The 13,051-nt window shown below is 35.4% G+C and overlaps 1 protein-coding gene across 3 annotated transcripts in view; it reads left to right on the plus strand.

Annotated features, from left to right (window-relative positions):
• Ush2a (usherin) overlaps positions 1-13,051 on the plus strand; it is a 724,044-nt gene that overhangs the window by 565,936 nt on the left and 145,057 nt on the right. For all 3 annotated transcript variants that reach the window (XM_076831652.1, XM_076831654.1, XM_076831653.1), the window contains 2 exons: positions 3,171-3,394; positions 8,172-8,376. In XM_076831652.1, coding sequence (XP_076687767.1) covers positions 3,171-3,394; positions 8,172-8,376 — 429 coding nt within the window. The remainder of the gene's footprint in view (positions 1-3,170; positions 3,395-8,171; positions 8,377-13,051) is intronic.

Below are 13,051 nucleotides of genomic sequence, written 5' to 3' on the forward strand. Positions count from 1 at the left end.
ATATACTACAGGGGAACATTTTTATTTACCCCTTCTTTCTCAGTTTTGTGGTGGTATCCATAAAGCTATCTACTGGTGAAGACTGGCATGAATTTCTTTTCTTTCATTGCTACTAATTTTTAAATTTGTACCAAGAATGACTAATCACAAATGCTTTTTTTTCCCCCTAGGTCTAAAATATAAAATCTCTTGGCTTAAAATGTACACTCCATGATCAGTCTCAGAGTACACAATGATTTGTCATATTCCAGACTGTTTTTTACTACCATACTATTTTGACCTCAAAAACATGATGTGTAATTTTGGTATTCTTTTAGAAAAATGGGGTGCTAGGTTTGCAAATTAAACTGTTTAGAAATTCATCAGGCACGTATGGTTATTAATACTTTCCTTGTTAGTCCTAGACAATAAATAAGTGCTGGTAATGTATTTGAAATATTGATGATAATGTGAATCAAAAAGTCTTCTCTCCATTGTTTTCTCCATTGTATCCAATGCAATGGAAACCATCCATTGGCTATGTATGCAGTTTGGAAAGGCGATGTATGTTATTTGATCTGAAAAATAAACAACTACAAGTTCAATGTGTACAGAGCCACTTTAATAACATCTACATCTTGTTCAAAGGAACTCTCCACCTCTGTGCAAATTTAATGAAGAGCCTCCAAAAGAATGGACCAATCCATCAATAATGCATGACCTATTTTGTTTTTCTTTGGGCATATTTAGAATTGCGCATTCTGTGTGTCAAAGTTCAAAAGTCAAGTGCTCCATGTGATAAATTAGGTAGGGGTCAAAAGTTATTGCAATGCAGTTTCAGAAGATTGTCTGTCTCTGAATTTGCAGCTCATTCATGCTGAAGTGATGCACTATGGGAATTACTACCAAACTCTGCTCTGCAACATCTGCTCTCCCTAAGTGAGTTAGTGCACGTCAGACATCTTTATGTCAGAATGTTGTAGTGATGGATGCAGTCTTCAGAAAATGCTGCATAAAAATCTGGTGTGCCGTTCTGGCCATTAAGTGAAATTACTATTTAAATTAATGGCACTGTCACAGTTTATCTGTGCAAAGAATGAACGCTGATTAGGGTATTAAGTAATTAGCAATTTATCACACTGGAACAAGGTTGATAATAATTAAAGAAGTAATGGTTTACCAAAGAAACTAGAAAGGGAGTCACTTCTTGTTATGTGAGTGAAATCTTGGCTGAAATTTCAATTCAGTAAAACAAAGGTGAAGCTCTTTGTGAAAGAAAACATCCTCTTTTTTTTTCTTTCTATTCTAGTGTAAAAACAGTTCGTTATCAAAATTTTAGTTGACCTGTCAAAAGTCCCTCAGAGCGATCAGATGACTGATTAGGAGTTTTGAATTAGGTCAATGTCTGCATTTTGATTTCATACTTAAAGCATAGTGAAACCTTGAAGTAATTTGGGAATAGAGGGGGGGGAATGTACTCTGCTCCCTAAAAGGCCAGTTTTCAGATTTTGATTGCTCTTTAAAATAGAAACATGAATAGGTTTGTGGAAATTGCACAAGAAAAAATAAAATGACAGTCAAGAATCCAAGGCTGTATTTAAGTATCTGATCAGAAGGCAGCACAAAAATGTCCAAACAATCAGAACTTGAATATGTACATTCTGTGATTTTTTGTTTTTATTTTTTGTGTGTCTACATGCATGTATGTATATATGTATCTGTGCATGTATATACACATATTCTGCCCACCTTAGTCAGGAATCAGTCTTCAGTGACAGCCTGGCTAGGCATATTTTATTTGAGAGAACATTTCTTGGAAATAGTAAAACAGAAAGTATTAAAACAGTTTATTTTTTAAACCAATTATTTTGAAGACTTGCCACATTTAGATAAACATGGAATGTCAAAACTCTGTTATGATCAATGTATATTGTTAATCATAAATAAAATTTTTAAATATTGTGAAATATTTTTAAAGTGGAAAAATCAATGAGAAGATGAATGTATAAATAAAACATCTTTCTTAAAGAATATGCCAAACTAGTATCTACTTTCAGTGATTAGAATAAAGTGTTTACAACTTCTTGGTATATTAATATTAGGAGTGTAGCTCATAATGTAGGTATTTGTACAGGACCAGATTAAATAAATTCAGGAACCCAGGCACTTTGAATTTTAGGTTCTTTATGTTATCAGTTGAGACTAATAATAAATAAACAATATTCTAATTAAAATAAATCTTTCATCACATTGTGCTACTGTGTGACCAGATATAAATTCTAATATGATAGCCCTAACATGGAATCTTTAGGCACTTTAATTTTAGCTTAGTATAACTCTGTAGTATTGTTTATTTATTCATACTTTTAGATCTAAATTTCTGCTGTATTTTCCTTATGGCAATATTTAGGTTATATGAATACAGGCAATTAAGTTAAATTTGATGGGAGGAAAGAGACTAGTGGCATCTCAGGTACATGTGGGAATTGATGATCTCCCCTGTAAGATCTTTCTGTTGCTACCCCCAACCTCTCAACCATCTCTACTGATCTAGAATAGAGACTAGGAAAAATAGCAGCTGATTGGTTCATATGATCAGTGAACATATTCAGCTGGTTTTTAGATGCTAAATTCAAGTCAGGGAGAATGAATAGTTACCATCACTCCTAGATGTACAACAGACAGATATTGTATCCTAAAGACAGGCAAATACTTGTGAGCCTTCTACAAAGGGTCCCCCATCCAGGATAGCATTATCTTTCCACTCTGCCTGGCCTCTTATCCCAGAGTGGGGCAACCTACTCTCCCTTGTGAATTTCTAGAGCTTTCTCTGAGTCTCTATAATCTAACTAACCTTCTTCTGCAACAAGATGTTATCATCGCAAAAGGGGCAGGCAGTTTTCATGACAGAAATTCGATCTTTTTTATAGAGCACAGGCAAAGCCTGGCCCAGCTGAATGATTTCCGAACAGTTCCTCTTGTGTGTTCTTTTCCTAATTAGTGTCTAGTGCTCTTGGTAAGAAGGACCCTCACTGCACATTTAAATCACCTTGGAGGGAAATGCTACCTCTTAGAATTGCACCATTTCTGAAACTGCCCGAGTCAGACATTTTTATATCAAACTTTATAGCAGCCTCAGTTTTCTTCCCTTTTTTTATTTCATATTCATATATAACATTTTATTGTTGCAGGGATGTTCTGTTGTGGGCAGGATTATGTGAATATGTCAGATACCATATGCTGCTCAGCTTCCAGTGGAGAGTCTAAAGCACATGTTAAAAAGAATGACCCAGTGCCAGTAAAATGCTGTGAGACTGAACTTATTCCAAAGAGCCAGAAATGCTGTAATGGAGTTGGATATAATCCTTTGAAATATGTTTGCTCTGACAAGATTTCAACTGGAATGATGATGAAGGTAATTGATAGAAAACCTCTCAGAGGCGCTGATTTGACAATGGAAAGAGAAATACATTGTTCATAACTATTTTTCTAAAATAGGAATATAAAAACTCCTGTGTGCATTATTCATTTTCACATTACATCCATATTAATACCGAATGAGTTCGCTATGATTGATGTTATTGCAATGAATTCTAAAGGAATTAATAATGATTAGCTGTTCTCAGGGAAGCTGTACCCAGCACTTCAGATGAGTGCAGGAATGAAAGTGTATGTGCTGAAGAAGCCAGCACAGGTCTCCCTGGGACCCTGCAAGGTGCCATTTCATGGCCCTGAGTGCTGTCTAAGGAGATAGAGGGGAATTTTTGCTTCTTCCCTCTAGCCTGCCAGCCATACCTCACCACTTTCCTTTGATAGAGACCTTAGACCCTGCGGATTGACTTAGCTGTGTTTTTATGGTATTCCCCTTAAAGAGTGCAAGATGAGCAAGTGCTCCTTTCAATCAAAAAGTGAATAATCACTTGTTTATATGCTGTGACGCTTTCCATGCAACTAAGTCATGTTTGTGGGCATTAAACTTAACCCAGAATCCTATCATGTTACAGAAAAGATTGTGGGCATTTAAAAAACAAAAGTACAACCGTGTTCTGGAGTACTTTGTCATTATAGGATGGCTAAAAGTGAGTATATTTGACACAGACAGTAGTAGACAATCCATATGCTGAATGAAGCAACTACATAATCCTTGGCTAGACATCACACATATTGGGATGTGAAATAATTCTTCTGAGATTGCTATATCCCCAGCAAGCACTTTGTAGCAGTGAATGATTCAGATAATATATAAGGTTGGTGTAACTGTTATGATGAGGATAACATTTATTCATGCAAAGTGAAGTATCATAAGTGAAGTTTAATCTACAGGTCCCATTGCATTTCCCGAAGACCCCTCTGATGGAGACTTTCATCTTCTGCTCCAGTCTGGACTGTATTACTGTTGAATACATAGACACGGTGATCTTCCCTAAGCTATCAAGTCTGGAATTTCTTCCACATCTTTCCTGGGTTTACCTCCCTGTGTTCTGAACTACTAGATTCCCTTCTTTTGTAGATCTATTTTTATAGACTATAGGTGCATAGAAGGTGAATTTCTTGAGAGGTTGAAGTATGAAATTATCATTATTCAACACTTCCAGTGGATTGTAAGCTTGGCTAGAAACACAAGTCAAGATTAAAAATCATTTTCACTCAGAATTTTGAAGACAGTTTTGCAATTTTTAGACTTTCATTGATGTTTTGATGCCTGTTTCTTTGCAGGTGGTTACATTATTTTTCCTCAATAACAAATGTTCTCTTTATCTTTTATCTTTATAAATTTCATGAAAATGTTCCTCTATATGGACACAATTGTTAATATTATCACAATTATTCATCATGATGTGCTTTGAGGGGACTTCTTTAGTATAGAATTTATGACTTTCAGTTTTAGCAATATTATTAGTTATTTAATAATTTGCTTCCTCTTATCTCCATTTTCATTAGTTGGGAATTGGTCGTCCTAAACTAATCTTTTCATTTTATTCTTCTTGCTGCTCTTTTCCTATTGATCAATGCTTCATCTTTTTTTCAACTTGATGAGATATTGCCTTAAGAGTATCTTTCATATTTTCTATTAATTTTTTAAAATTTTATCTGTCCTTTTTTTAAAGACTCTTTCTTGTTTGTTGATTATTATTTATTTATAATAATATAAAACCTCCTATTGTTGCTTCATTTCTGGGATATCTGTTTTTAGCATTCTGAAAATATTCATTACATGTTTGTTTTTTGTTGTTTGTTTTCTTTATTTCTTGAATTGTCTCATTTGCTTGTTTGGTACTATTTTAGTTTTTTTCTTTTATTTGTTTTGTTTTGTTTTTCTTGCTGTGTTTCTGCTTCTTTGAGTTCCTTTTTCCATATTTTGAAATCATCTTTTCATTGGAGACTTACTGAAAGCTTGCTGTGCATGAGTGTCACCTGGACATCAATGGGGAATACAGTAAGGTAATCATGTAACAAACAGAATGAATTTTTGTCAAAGAATCACATTGCCAAGGATCCTTAGCAAACATAGGTAACCATCCTAAACATTCTTATCCCAGGTCAGGATGGTGTATATGCCTGACTTCCAGCTTATGGAAAATCCAGTAGGAAAGGGAATTGATGTTCTCAATGTGTAATATGCAGACTTAATTTTCCCATTTACTATATTCACTCTGATACCTGGCTTTTATCTTTCAGTGGGTTCTATTTCTTTTTAATTTCACCAATTATTTCTGAGATTAGGATATTTTGGATTATCTTGCCAAATGAAGCTATTAGCAATGCACCTATACTGTTAATGCTCTATCTTATAACCTCCTCTCTTGGAACTCAGTAGCACCCCACTTGCCTTGATAATGATTCCAGGAAACAGTTTTACTAAAGATTTTTGCAGGCCATTCCAGAGCCCCTCAACTTCTCAACCTCCAGTGTCTATCTCTTTTTCACTTTTGCCTAACCACCAGTTGTTATTATGGTTGCCCAAACTATGCTGAGTTTAAAAACAAATACTTAAATATGTGATAGTTCCATAAAGTGAAATTTTTTCAGCTTTGTTGAGGTACAATTGACAAATAAAATTACATATATTTAAGGTTTACAACTTGATATATATATATATATATATATATATATATATATATATATATATATTCTGTGAAATAGTCACAACAATTATCTAGTATATCAACCACTTCAGTTACCATTCTCCTTTTTTGTGCTGGCTCACATGTGCACTCTTGCGCTCGCTCTCTCTCTCTCTCTCTCTCTCTCTCTCTCTCTCTCTCTCCCTTGTGTCTATGTTAAGAATGCATAAATCTACTCTCCTAGCGTTTGTTTGCAGATTTTCACATGACAATTCAATGTAAAATAGGCACCCCTTTTCAAAGCACCATATGTACCCAAGTCCCTTCCATCTTGTAATGAGTCATGCACAGCCCTCAGGTCAGAAAAGGTAAGAAAGGAGACACTTGTATACTGATGGGTCATACCTGTGTACTGAATATGTAGAACATTTCATCTATGCCTTAATCATACACACATATCTAATCATTTTGCTCCTCCTATTGCAAATGGCCTTGAAATCTGCAATTTTCCTGAAGAACAGAAAAAAAAATGGTATTTCTTAGGACATGGCATTTTCTCTACCACATCCACTTTTCAGCTTTCAAAAATATTTGGGCTATCCTGTGGATCCTGTGTGTGTTATTTCTCTATTTCCTTAGAATGTCTATATTTTTATTTTCCATATGTAAACCATTTGTTAGCTCTTTCTCATCATGAAAAAAAAAAAAAAACCACCTGATGAGGACAACTTAGAGGTGGAAACATTTATTTTGAGCTATGTTTTTAGAGGTTCAGTCCATGGTGAGCTGGCTCCATTGCTCTGAGCCCATGATAAGGCAGAATGCCATGGTGGGAGGGCATTGTGGAGGGGTGCTGTTCCATTCATGGTAGCCAAGAGGCAGAAAGAGGGGAAGATGGACCTTTCTAGGGCACACCCCAAGTGACCCACCTCCTCTAGCCACACCCCACATATCTATAGTTACCACCCAGTAACTACTCCACTCAAACCTTACCTGGACTGGTAAGGTTATAGTTCTCATAATTCAATAATTTCATCTCTGAACATTTGGCATTAACACAGGAGTTTGGGGGGACACCTCATATCCAAATCATAACAATTTTCCTGTAACTGTCACTTGACTGGGATTTAAAGGGACATGGAAGTATTGTGGGTATAATAACTCAGTGGTAATGAGCTTGCCTAGCATGTGGGACTACCCAGTACTGAAGAGAAAAGAAAAGAATGTGGAGATATGTACAAGAGTTCAAGACTTCAATTTGCCATTTTAAAATGGAATTTTCAATATATTTTTCTGAATCATTATTTTGACTTAGAATAATTTCACTTATTTTATGTAAGAGAGAAGTTAAATTAAATATCACTTTTAATAATAAAAACTGTTTTAAATACATCATGCTATTTACATACAGGAAAGCAAAGCACATCTCTTCATTATATAAATATAATTTTTGTTATAACTTCTACAATTTGGAAGATTATTTTGTTTTCTCATATAGAACACTTATCAACATCTATAAAAAAAACCTAAAGATTCATTAAAGAAAAGATTTCTAAATATAAATAACTGTAATGACAGTTCCTGAAATATTTAGATTTTTCTAACTCTTGGATGTGTGCTACATTTTACGGGTTTAAATTTTCTAAGAGCACAGGAAGTAGAGATTCTTGTGTACTATGTTTGTTATTTTCTCCAAAATACCATAGGACATGACAAAATAATTAAATAATCACTGCTTCAATTTGTAGTATGTATCCTAACTTAAGGCATTGCAGGGTTAGCTTACCTGATTCATAGAGCAAACCTTCTTGATAAATTTAGTATGCATTTCACTACTCACAAAGCTGAACCCTGGAGAGTGTAAGTGACCTGCTCCAGTTCACAGAGTGAGGAAGTTACAAAACTGAAATTTTTATCCAAATCTGTGTCATTTCCAGCAGCTACATTTTTAGACAATCCATGTTCATTTGTTATAAATTTGGAGATATTCATTCAACAAATAAGTGAAAAAATCATTTGAATATGAAATATTAAAAAATCAACACTATTTATGATTAAATGAGATTTTTAAATCTTCTTCTATGTTTCTCCTCACCCCTGACCTCTCTTCTCCTCCCACTGACTTAGGAAACAAAAGAGTGCAAGACTCTCTGCCCGGTATCTAAGCAAGCCACAGCACTTTGTGACTTGTGTGACTTCAACATTACCAGCCACATTTGTACTGTGATAAGAGGGTCTCACAACTCCACGGAGAACACATCAACTGAAGAAACGTGTTCATCTGCTGAAGAGACTATTCACACAGGAAGTGCAAACACCTACTCCTTCACAGGTAACAGAAACTGAGCCGCATGCCTGTGGCTGAGTCGAGTAGTAGAAAGCTGGTGGAAATGCACGTGTTTCACTTTGACATCATCATCTTTCCTTAACCTGATATCAATTTATCCAATCATACTTTGGGGCCAGCTAATGACAAGTAATTAATGGTATCATCTGAACATGTTTGAAGTTTAGTAGTTTAAAATTTTTAAAGTCTAACTATAAATAAGGATGCTATTTTAGGTTAAATGTATAAGAAAATAAAGAGCAGAGAAATAAGTATATGATATGCCCTTCCCTGGTATGTCCAGTTAACTTACAATGGACTCAGTTTCACTCTTAAAAATTTAAATGCAGCTTTTAATGATGAATATTGCTATACTTGTATGAAGAAAGAAGAATGGAACGTATTTAATTTACTAGGAAAACCTAACAGTATTATTGTAAGGAGGAGATAAACCCAAGCATGGTATTTCTGAAAAATGATCAATCATCTTGAGAACGATTCACAAAAAAAAAAATTGTGGTATATATGTGTAATAAGAATTGTAATGCAAAAAAAAGTACATGTATAAAGACATGAATTGGTGTGAACATACTTTATATACAAATATGTGAAAATTGTGCTCTATGTGTGTAATAAGAATTGTAATGCATTCTGTATTTTAAAAAATAAAATCAATTAAGTAAAAAAATTAATTGCTAAGCACCATTTCGATTGGTTGAGCTGAGTGAAAAAGCTGAGAACTTTGTTTAGAGAGTAAAGTTTAGGGTACTCTAAATAGTTCTACTGTTTGTTAAATTTTTATTCTTCATTCATTTACTTAAGTCCCAAAAGAAATTTCTTTGGTTTGTTGAAGAACTAAGTGTGCATGTATGTGTGATCTGTAATTCAGAGTCACATAGAATCCATCTAAATGACAAAATTGGAGCCAGCTATAGTTAAATAAGCAAAACATTGCTCTATTCTTGAGTAATCATCCCACCTTCCTCAACCAATGGTAGGTGATAAAAGCAAACCACAGCCGTGGAAAATGCCAGGCAGGATATTGAGATGAGAAGGGGAAGATTAAGGAAAGAGTAAGTTTACTGAATGCTATTTAGTCCCAGTGCCGTGCTAGGTACTTCAAAATGTTACCTTATGACCCTCAAGGCAAACAGCTGAGAATGGTCATTTAACAGAAGAGAAAACTGAGGGTCAAATCTGTAAGTGAAATTTTCATTGAAAAGGAAACATATTCAAATCTTGTCATCCTCAAAAGGAGCAGATTTAGAAAACACCACGTGGTATAGGAACTCCTTCCAGCCACCCTCAAGCGGCTCATTCCACCGCACATGTCCTCCCCCATCTTACTCAAGGCCCAAGTTTAGATTCAGATCCTGGGTACAGGCTTCTAAGCTCAGTCCCACCATCCCTCTGTTCCTGGGACACATTGTTTACAAAGCCCACCACTTCTACCATGTGCATGTAGACACTTGTCCCATCCCTCCTATCATATTGAAATATTCTTATGAATACTATATCTCTGTTTACTTCATTATTTAGATTTAGCATTAAAATACTGGCATGGATTTATTGGCATGGATTTAAAATGAGGAAAGACTTCAGAGCAGAGGACAGTTTATCCAAATTTCCCTTCTCCTGCTGTCAAAGAGTTAAGTCATGGGTCCTCGTTTTTAAATTATTGGGTTTCTATCTCAGAGAATTCTCTATTTTATCTGCCCCTTGTAATCAAGGTCAAGATTTTGAAGAGCTTTTAAGACATTCTTGCAGTCACCCATTCCAGAAATAAATAGACATTTCCACCTACTGATATAATATTGTGAGGGCTTTTAAAATCCACATTTCAGATTGCTTTGCCTTCCAGGAATGCTATAAATTGAATATGAAAAATCACAAGCCCATCTTTTTTTTTCATGGAAAAGCACTAAGCATATAAGGGGTGCCATGACAATTCCATGTTAAAACTAGCAAATCAGACTTTTTTAGAATCTTGAAACTGAAATCTAACAATGTCAGCACTGACCAAAATTCATTCATTCCCACAGTCACACATTTATCAAAGAACGTTTACTAAGTACATGCTCATAACCAGTCACTATAGTAGGATCAACAGCTATCAAGACAAGCAAGAATCTTCATGGGTGATTTAAAGTACATTCATAATTACCCTGTAATGTGATAAATGTTGTGAAGTTAAGTGCTGTGATAGAAGTCTGCATCATCATCCACTGATGCTTTTGAAAACTGTGGCAAGGACACCTAGTCCAGACCAGAGAGGAAAAACTTCAGGAAAAAAATGCTATGCCTTGACTGATAAGAACACGAAAGATCCTATGAGGTTGAGAGAAGGTTGTGTAGGCAGAGACTGCAAAGCCCAGGAGCTAGAGAAAGCAATGATTTTCTTGGTATGGATGCAGCAGAGTTATAGCAGAGAAAAGAGAGATGAGAACAAAGAGTGGGAGTCAGATTATGCTAGCCTTTAATGCTGCGGTAAACAGTTTGCCTTTGTGTAACAGTAGATGGGTTGTAAAGCTTTGTAAACAGTAAAATGACATAATTCCATGTATATTTTGAAGAATTACTTTGTCGGTTCTTAAAGAAATGATTAAGACAAGTACGTTCGAGATACTTTTTAAAACTAAAATATCGATCAAACATACCCAACCACCAAAAAAAGTCTCTATTATTGGAAGAGTAGCCCCATGTAACATATAGAGTGATTTTGAGCCAAGAAGTAAAAAAAAAAAAAAAAGTGTTCATGGGCTGGGGAAAGGTATATGGCAATTCTTAAAAAAAAAAAAAAAGAAAAAAGAACAAAAAGAAAAGAAAAAGAAAACTCTAAAAAGTAAGAAAGATTGCTAAGGAAAGGCAAAATTTCAAGAAATGACTCTCTATGAATAAAGGGAAAAAGACTGTTTTCATGGGACAAGAGCATCTTTGAAAGGCCAGGAGTCAGGAAAATGAAGAAACCAGAAAAGATGAGATAGTAGAAAAAAGAAGAATGAAAGTGGTGGGAGAAAGAATAAGAAATAGCCCATAGAGAGCTGAAGTTAGAAATGGTGATGGGGGCTTGAGGGTCCAGAACAGCAGGTGCTCTCCGTGGACTATTTAATCTACTATAGCAAAGAGAGGTAAACACATAGTGAACATCTGTGGGTAGGAACACATAGTGAACATCTGTGGGTAGGGGGATGGTCTGAGTGGCTCTGTCCCACTGGGACATTTGGGGATCAGATTTCTTGCATTTTTTGGTTCATTATGCTTCAGGTGCTCCCATCATCTAGTGGTTTGCAGCCTGGTTCCTACGACATCCTACTTTTAGCCCATCAGTGGGAGATAAGTGATGCTTTTCTTTCCCATCCTCTTTTAGATGGTGAGCTCTGAATCATTTGACTATACCAAGCCTCAAAAGAAAATGGGGGGAAATAATTTCTAACTAGAATGGAAGGGAAATTGGAGCATCTGCTGGTGGCAACAAGTGGCAGATACCCTCTTACCAGGGAAAACAGAAATGATAATTTTGTTGGTCAGCTTTCCGTTACTGTAACAACTGCCTGAGATACATCAATTTATAATAAGGAAAGGTTCACTTTGGCTTCCAGTTTTAGAGGTTTCAGTTCATGGTCAGTTGGCCTCATTACTTTTGGGCCTGTAGTGAAGCAAAACATCATGATGGGAAAGTGTGGCAGCTGCTCACATGACAATCCGGAGGTATGGAGAACAACAAGAAAGGACCAGGGTTTCAATATCTCCTTCAAGGACACATCCCAGTGTCCCAACTTTTTTCCACTAGGTTTTACCTCTTGAAGGTTCCACAACCTCCCAGTAGCACCATAGACAGGCTGACAACCAAGTCTCTAATACATGAGCCTTTAGGGGACATTCAAGATCCAAGCTATCGAAAAAAAAAATTATTTATATTTGTAGAGAAATTTACATTTTATGAAGTTCTGCCACATAATTACTATATTTTATTTTTCATATTAATTCTATAAAGTCAGCAGGGTGGGGTTTCTTATAAGGAGATGCTTATAAAGAGAATGTGACTCAAATAACCCCAGCAGATGGACAGAGAGAGCAGGTGGCCGGGCAGCCGAGGAGCACTTCCTCTCCTGTTCTTCACTCTGGGAAACTGTCATCCAGAAACCACTCCACAGAAAAAGAAATGAGGAAAAACTCAACATCCACAAAATGAAACCAGAGAAAAACAAACACAAATCATTAAACTTTCAGGTTAAAAAAAATTGCATGCAAACCTGTAGCATATGTACTTCTGAAGTTATTAAAGCTTTACATGGAACTAAGCATTTTGGGGACAGCAATGAATAACATGGGACATTATCTAATAAAATTCATGCCATTTCCAAAGCTCAGCAGGTGTAGTTTTGTTGTTTTAATTAGGTTGATTGTTTTGGGTTTGGGTTTTGGCTCTGGCTTTGGTAAAAGAGAAAAGGGATCTGCTATGGAGTCTGCATTCATTTTATTTACTAATATGGTACAATGATAAGCTAAGAATTAAATTCTCTGTCTCATACAATTATATTACAATTTATATATTTTAATGAAATAATATTTTCAAAGTAATTCTTTGTTAAGTTTATAATAATAAAACTATAAAACAATTGTTGGCAAATCTGTCTCATGCAGAATTAAAGGGTACATAAATTTGTGAGCCATTAGCACC

This window comes from Callospermophilus lateralis, chromosome 13 (genome assembly GCF_048772815.1).
Source record: "Callospermophilus lateralis isolate mCalLat2 chromosome 13, mCalLat2.hap1, whole genome shotgun sequence".
In the NCBI taxonomy this organism is placed as follows: domain Eukaryota; kingdom Metazoa; phylum Chordata; class Mammalia; order Rodentia; family Sciuridae; genus Callospermophilus; species Callospermophilus lateralis.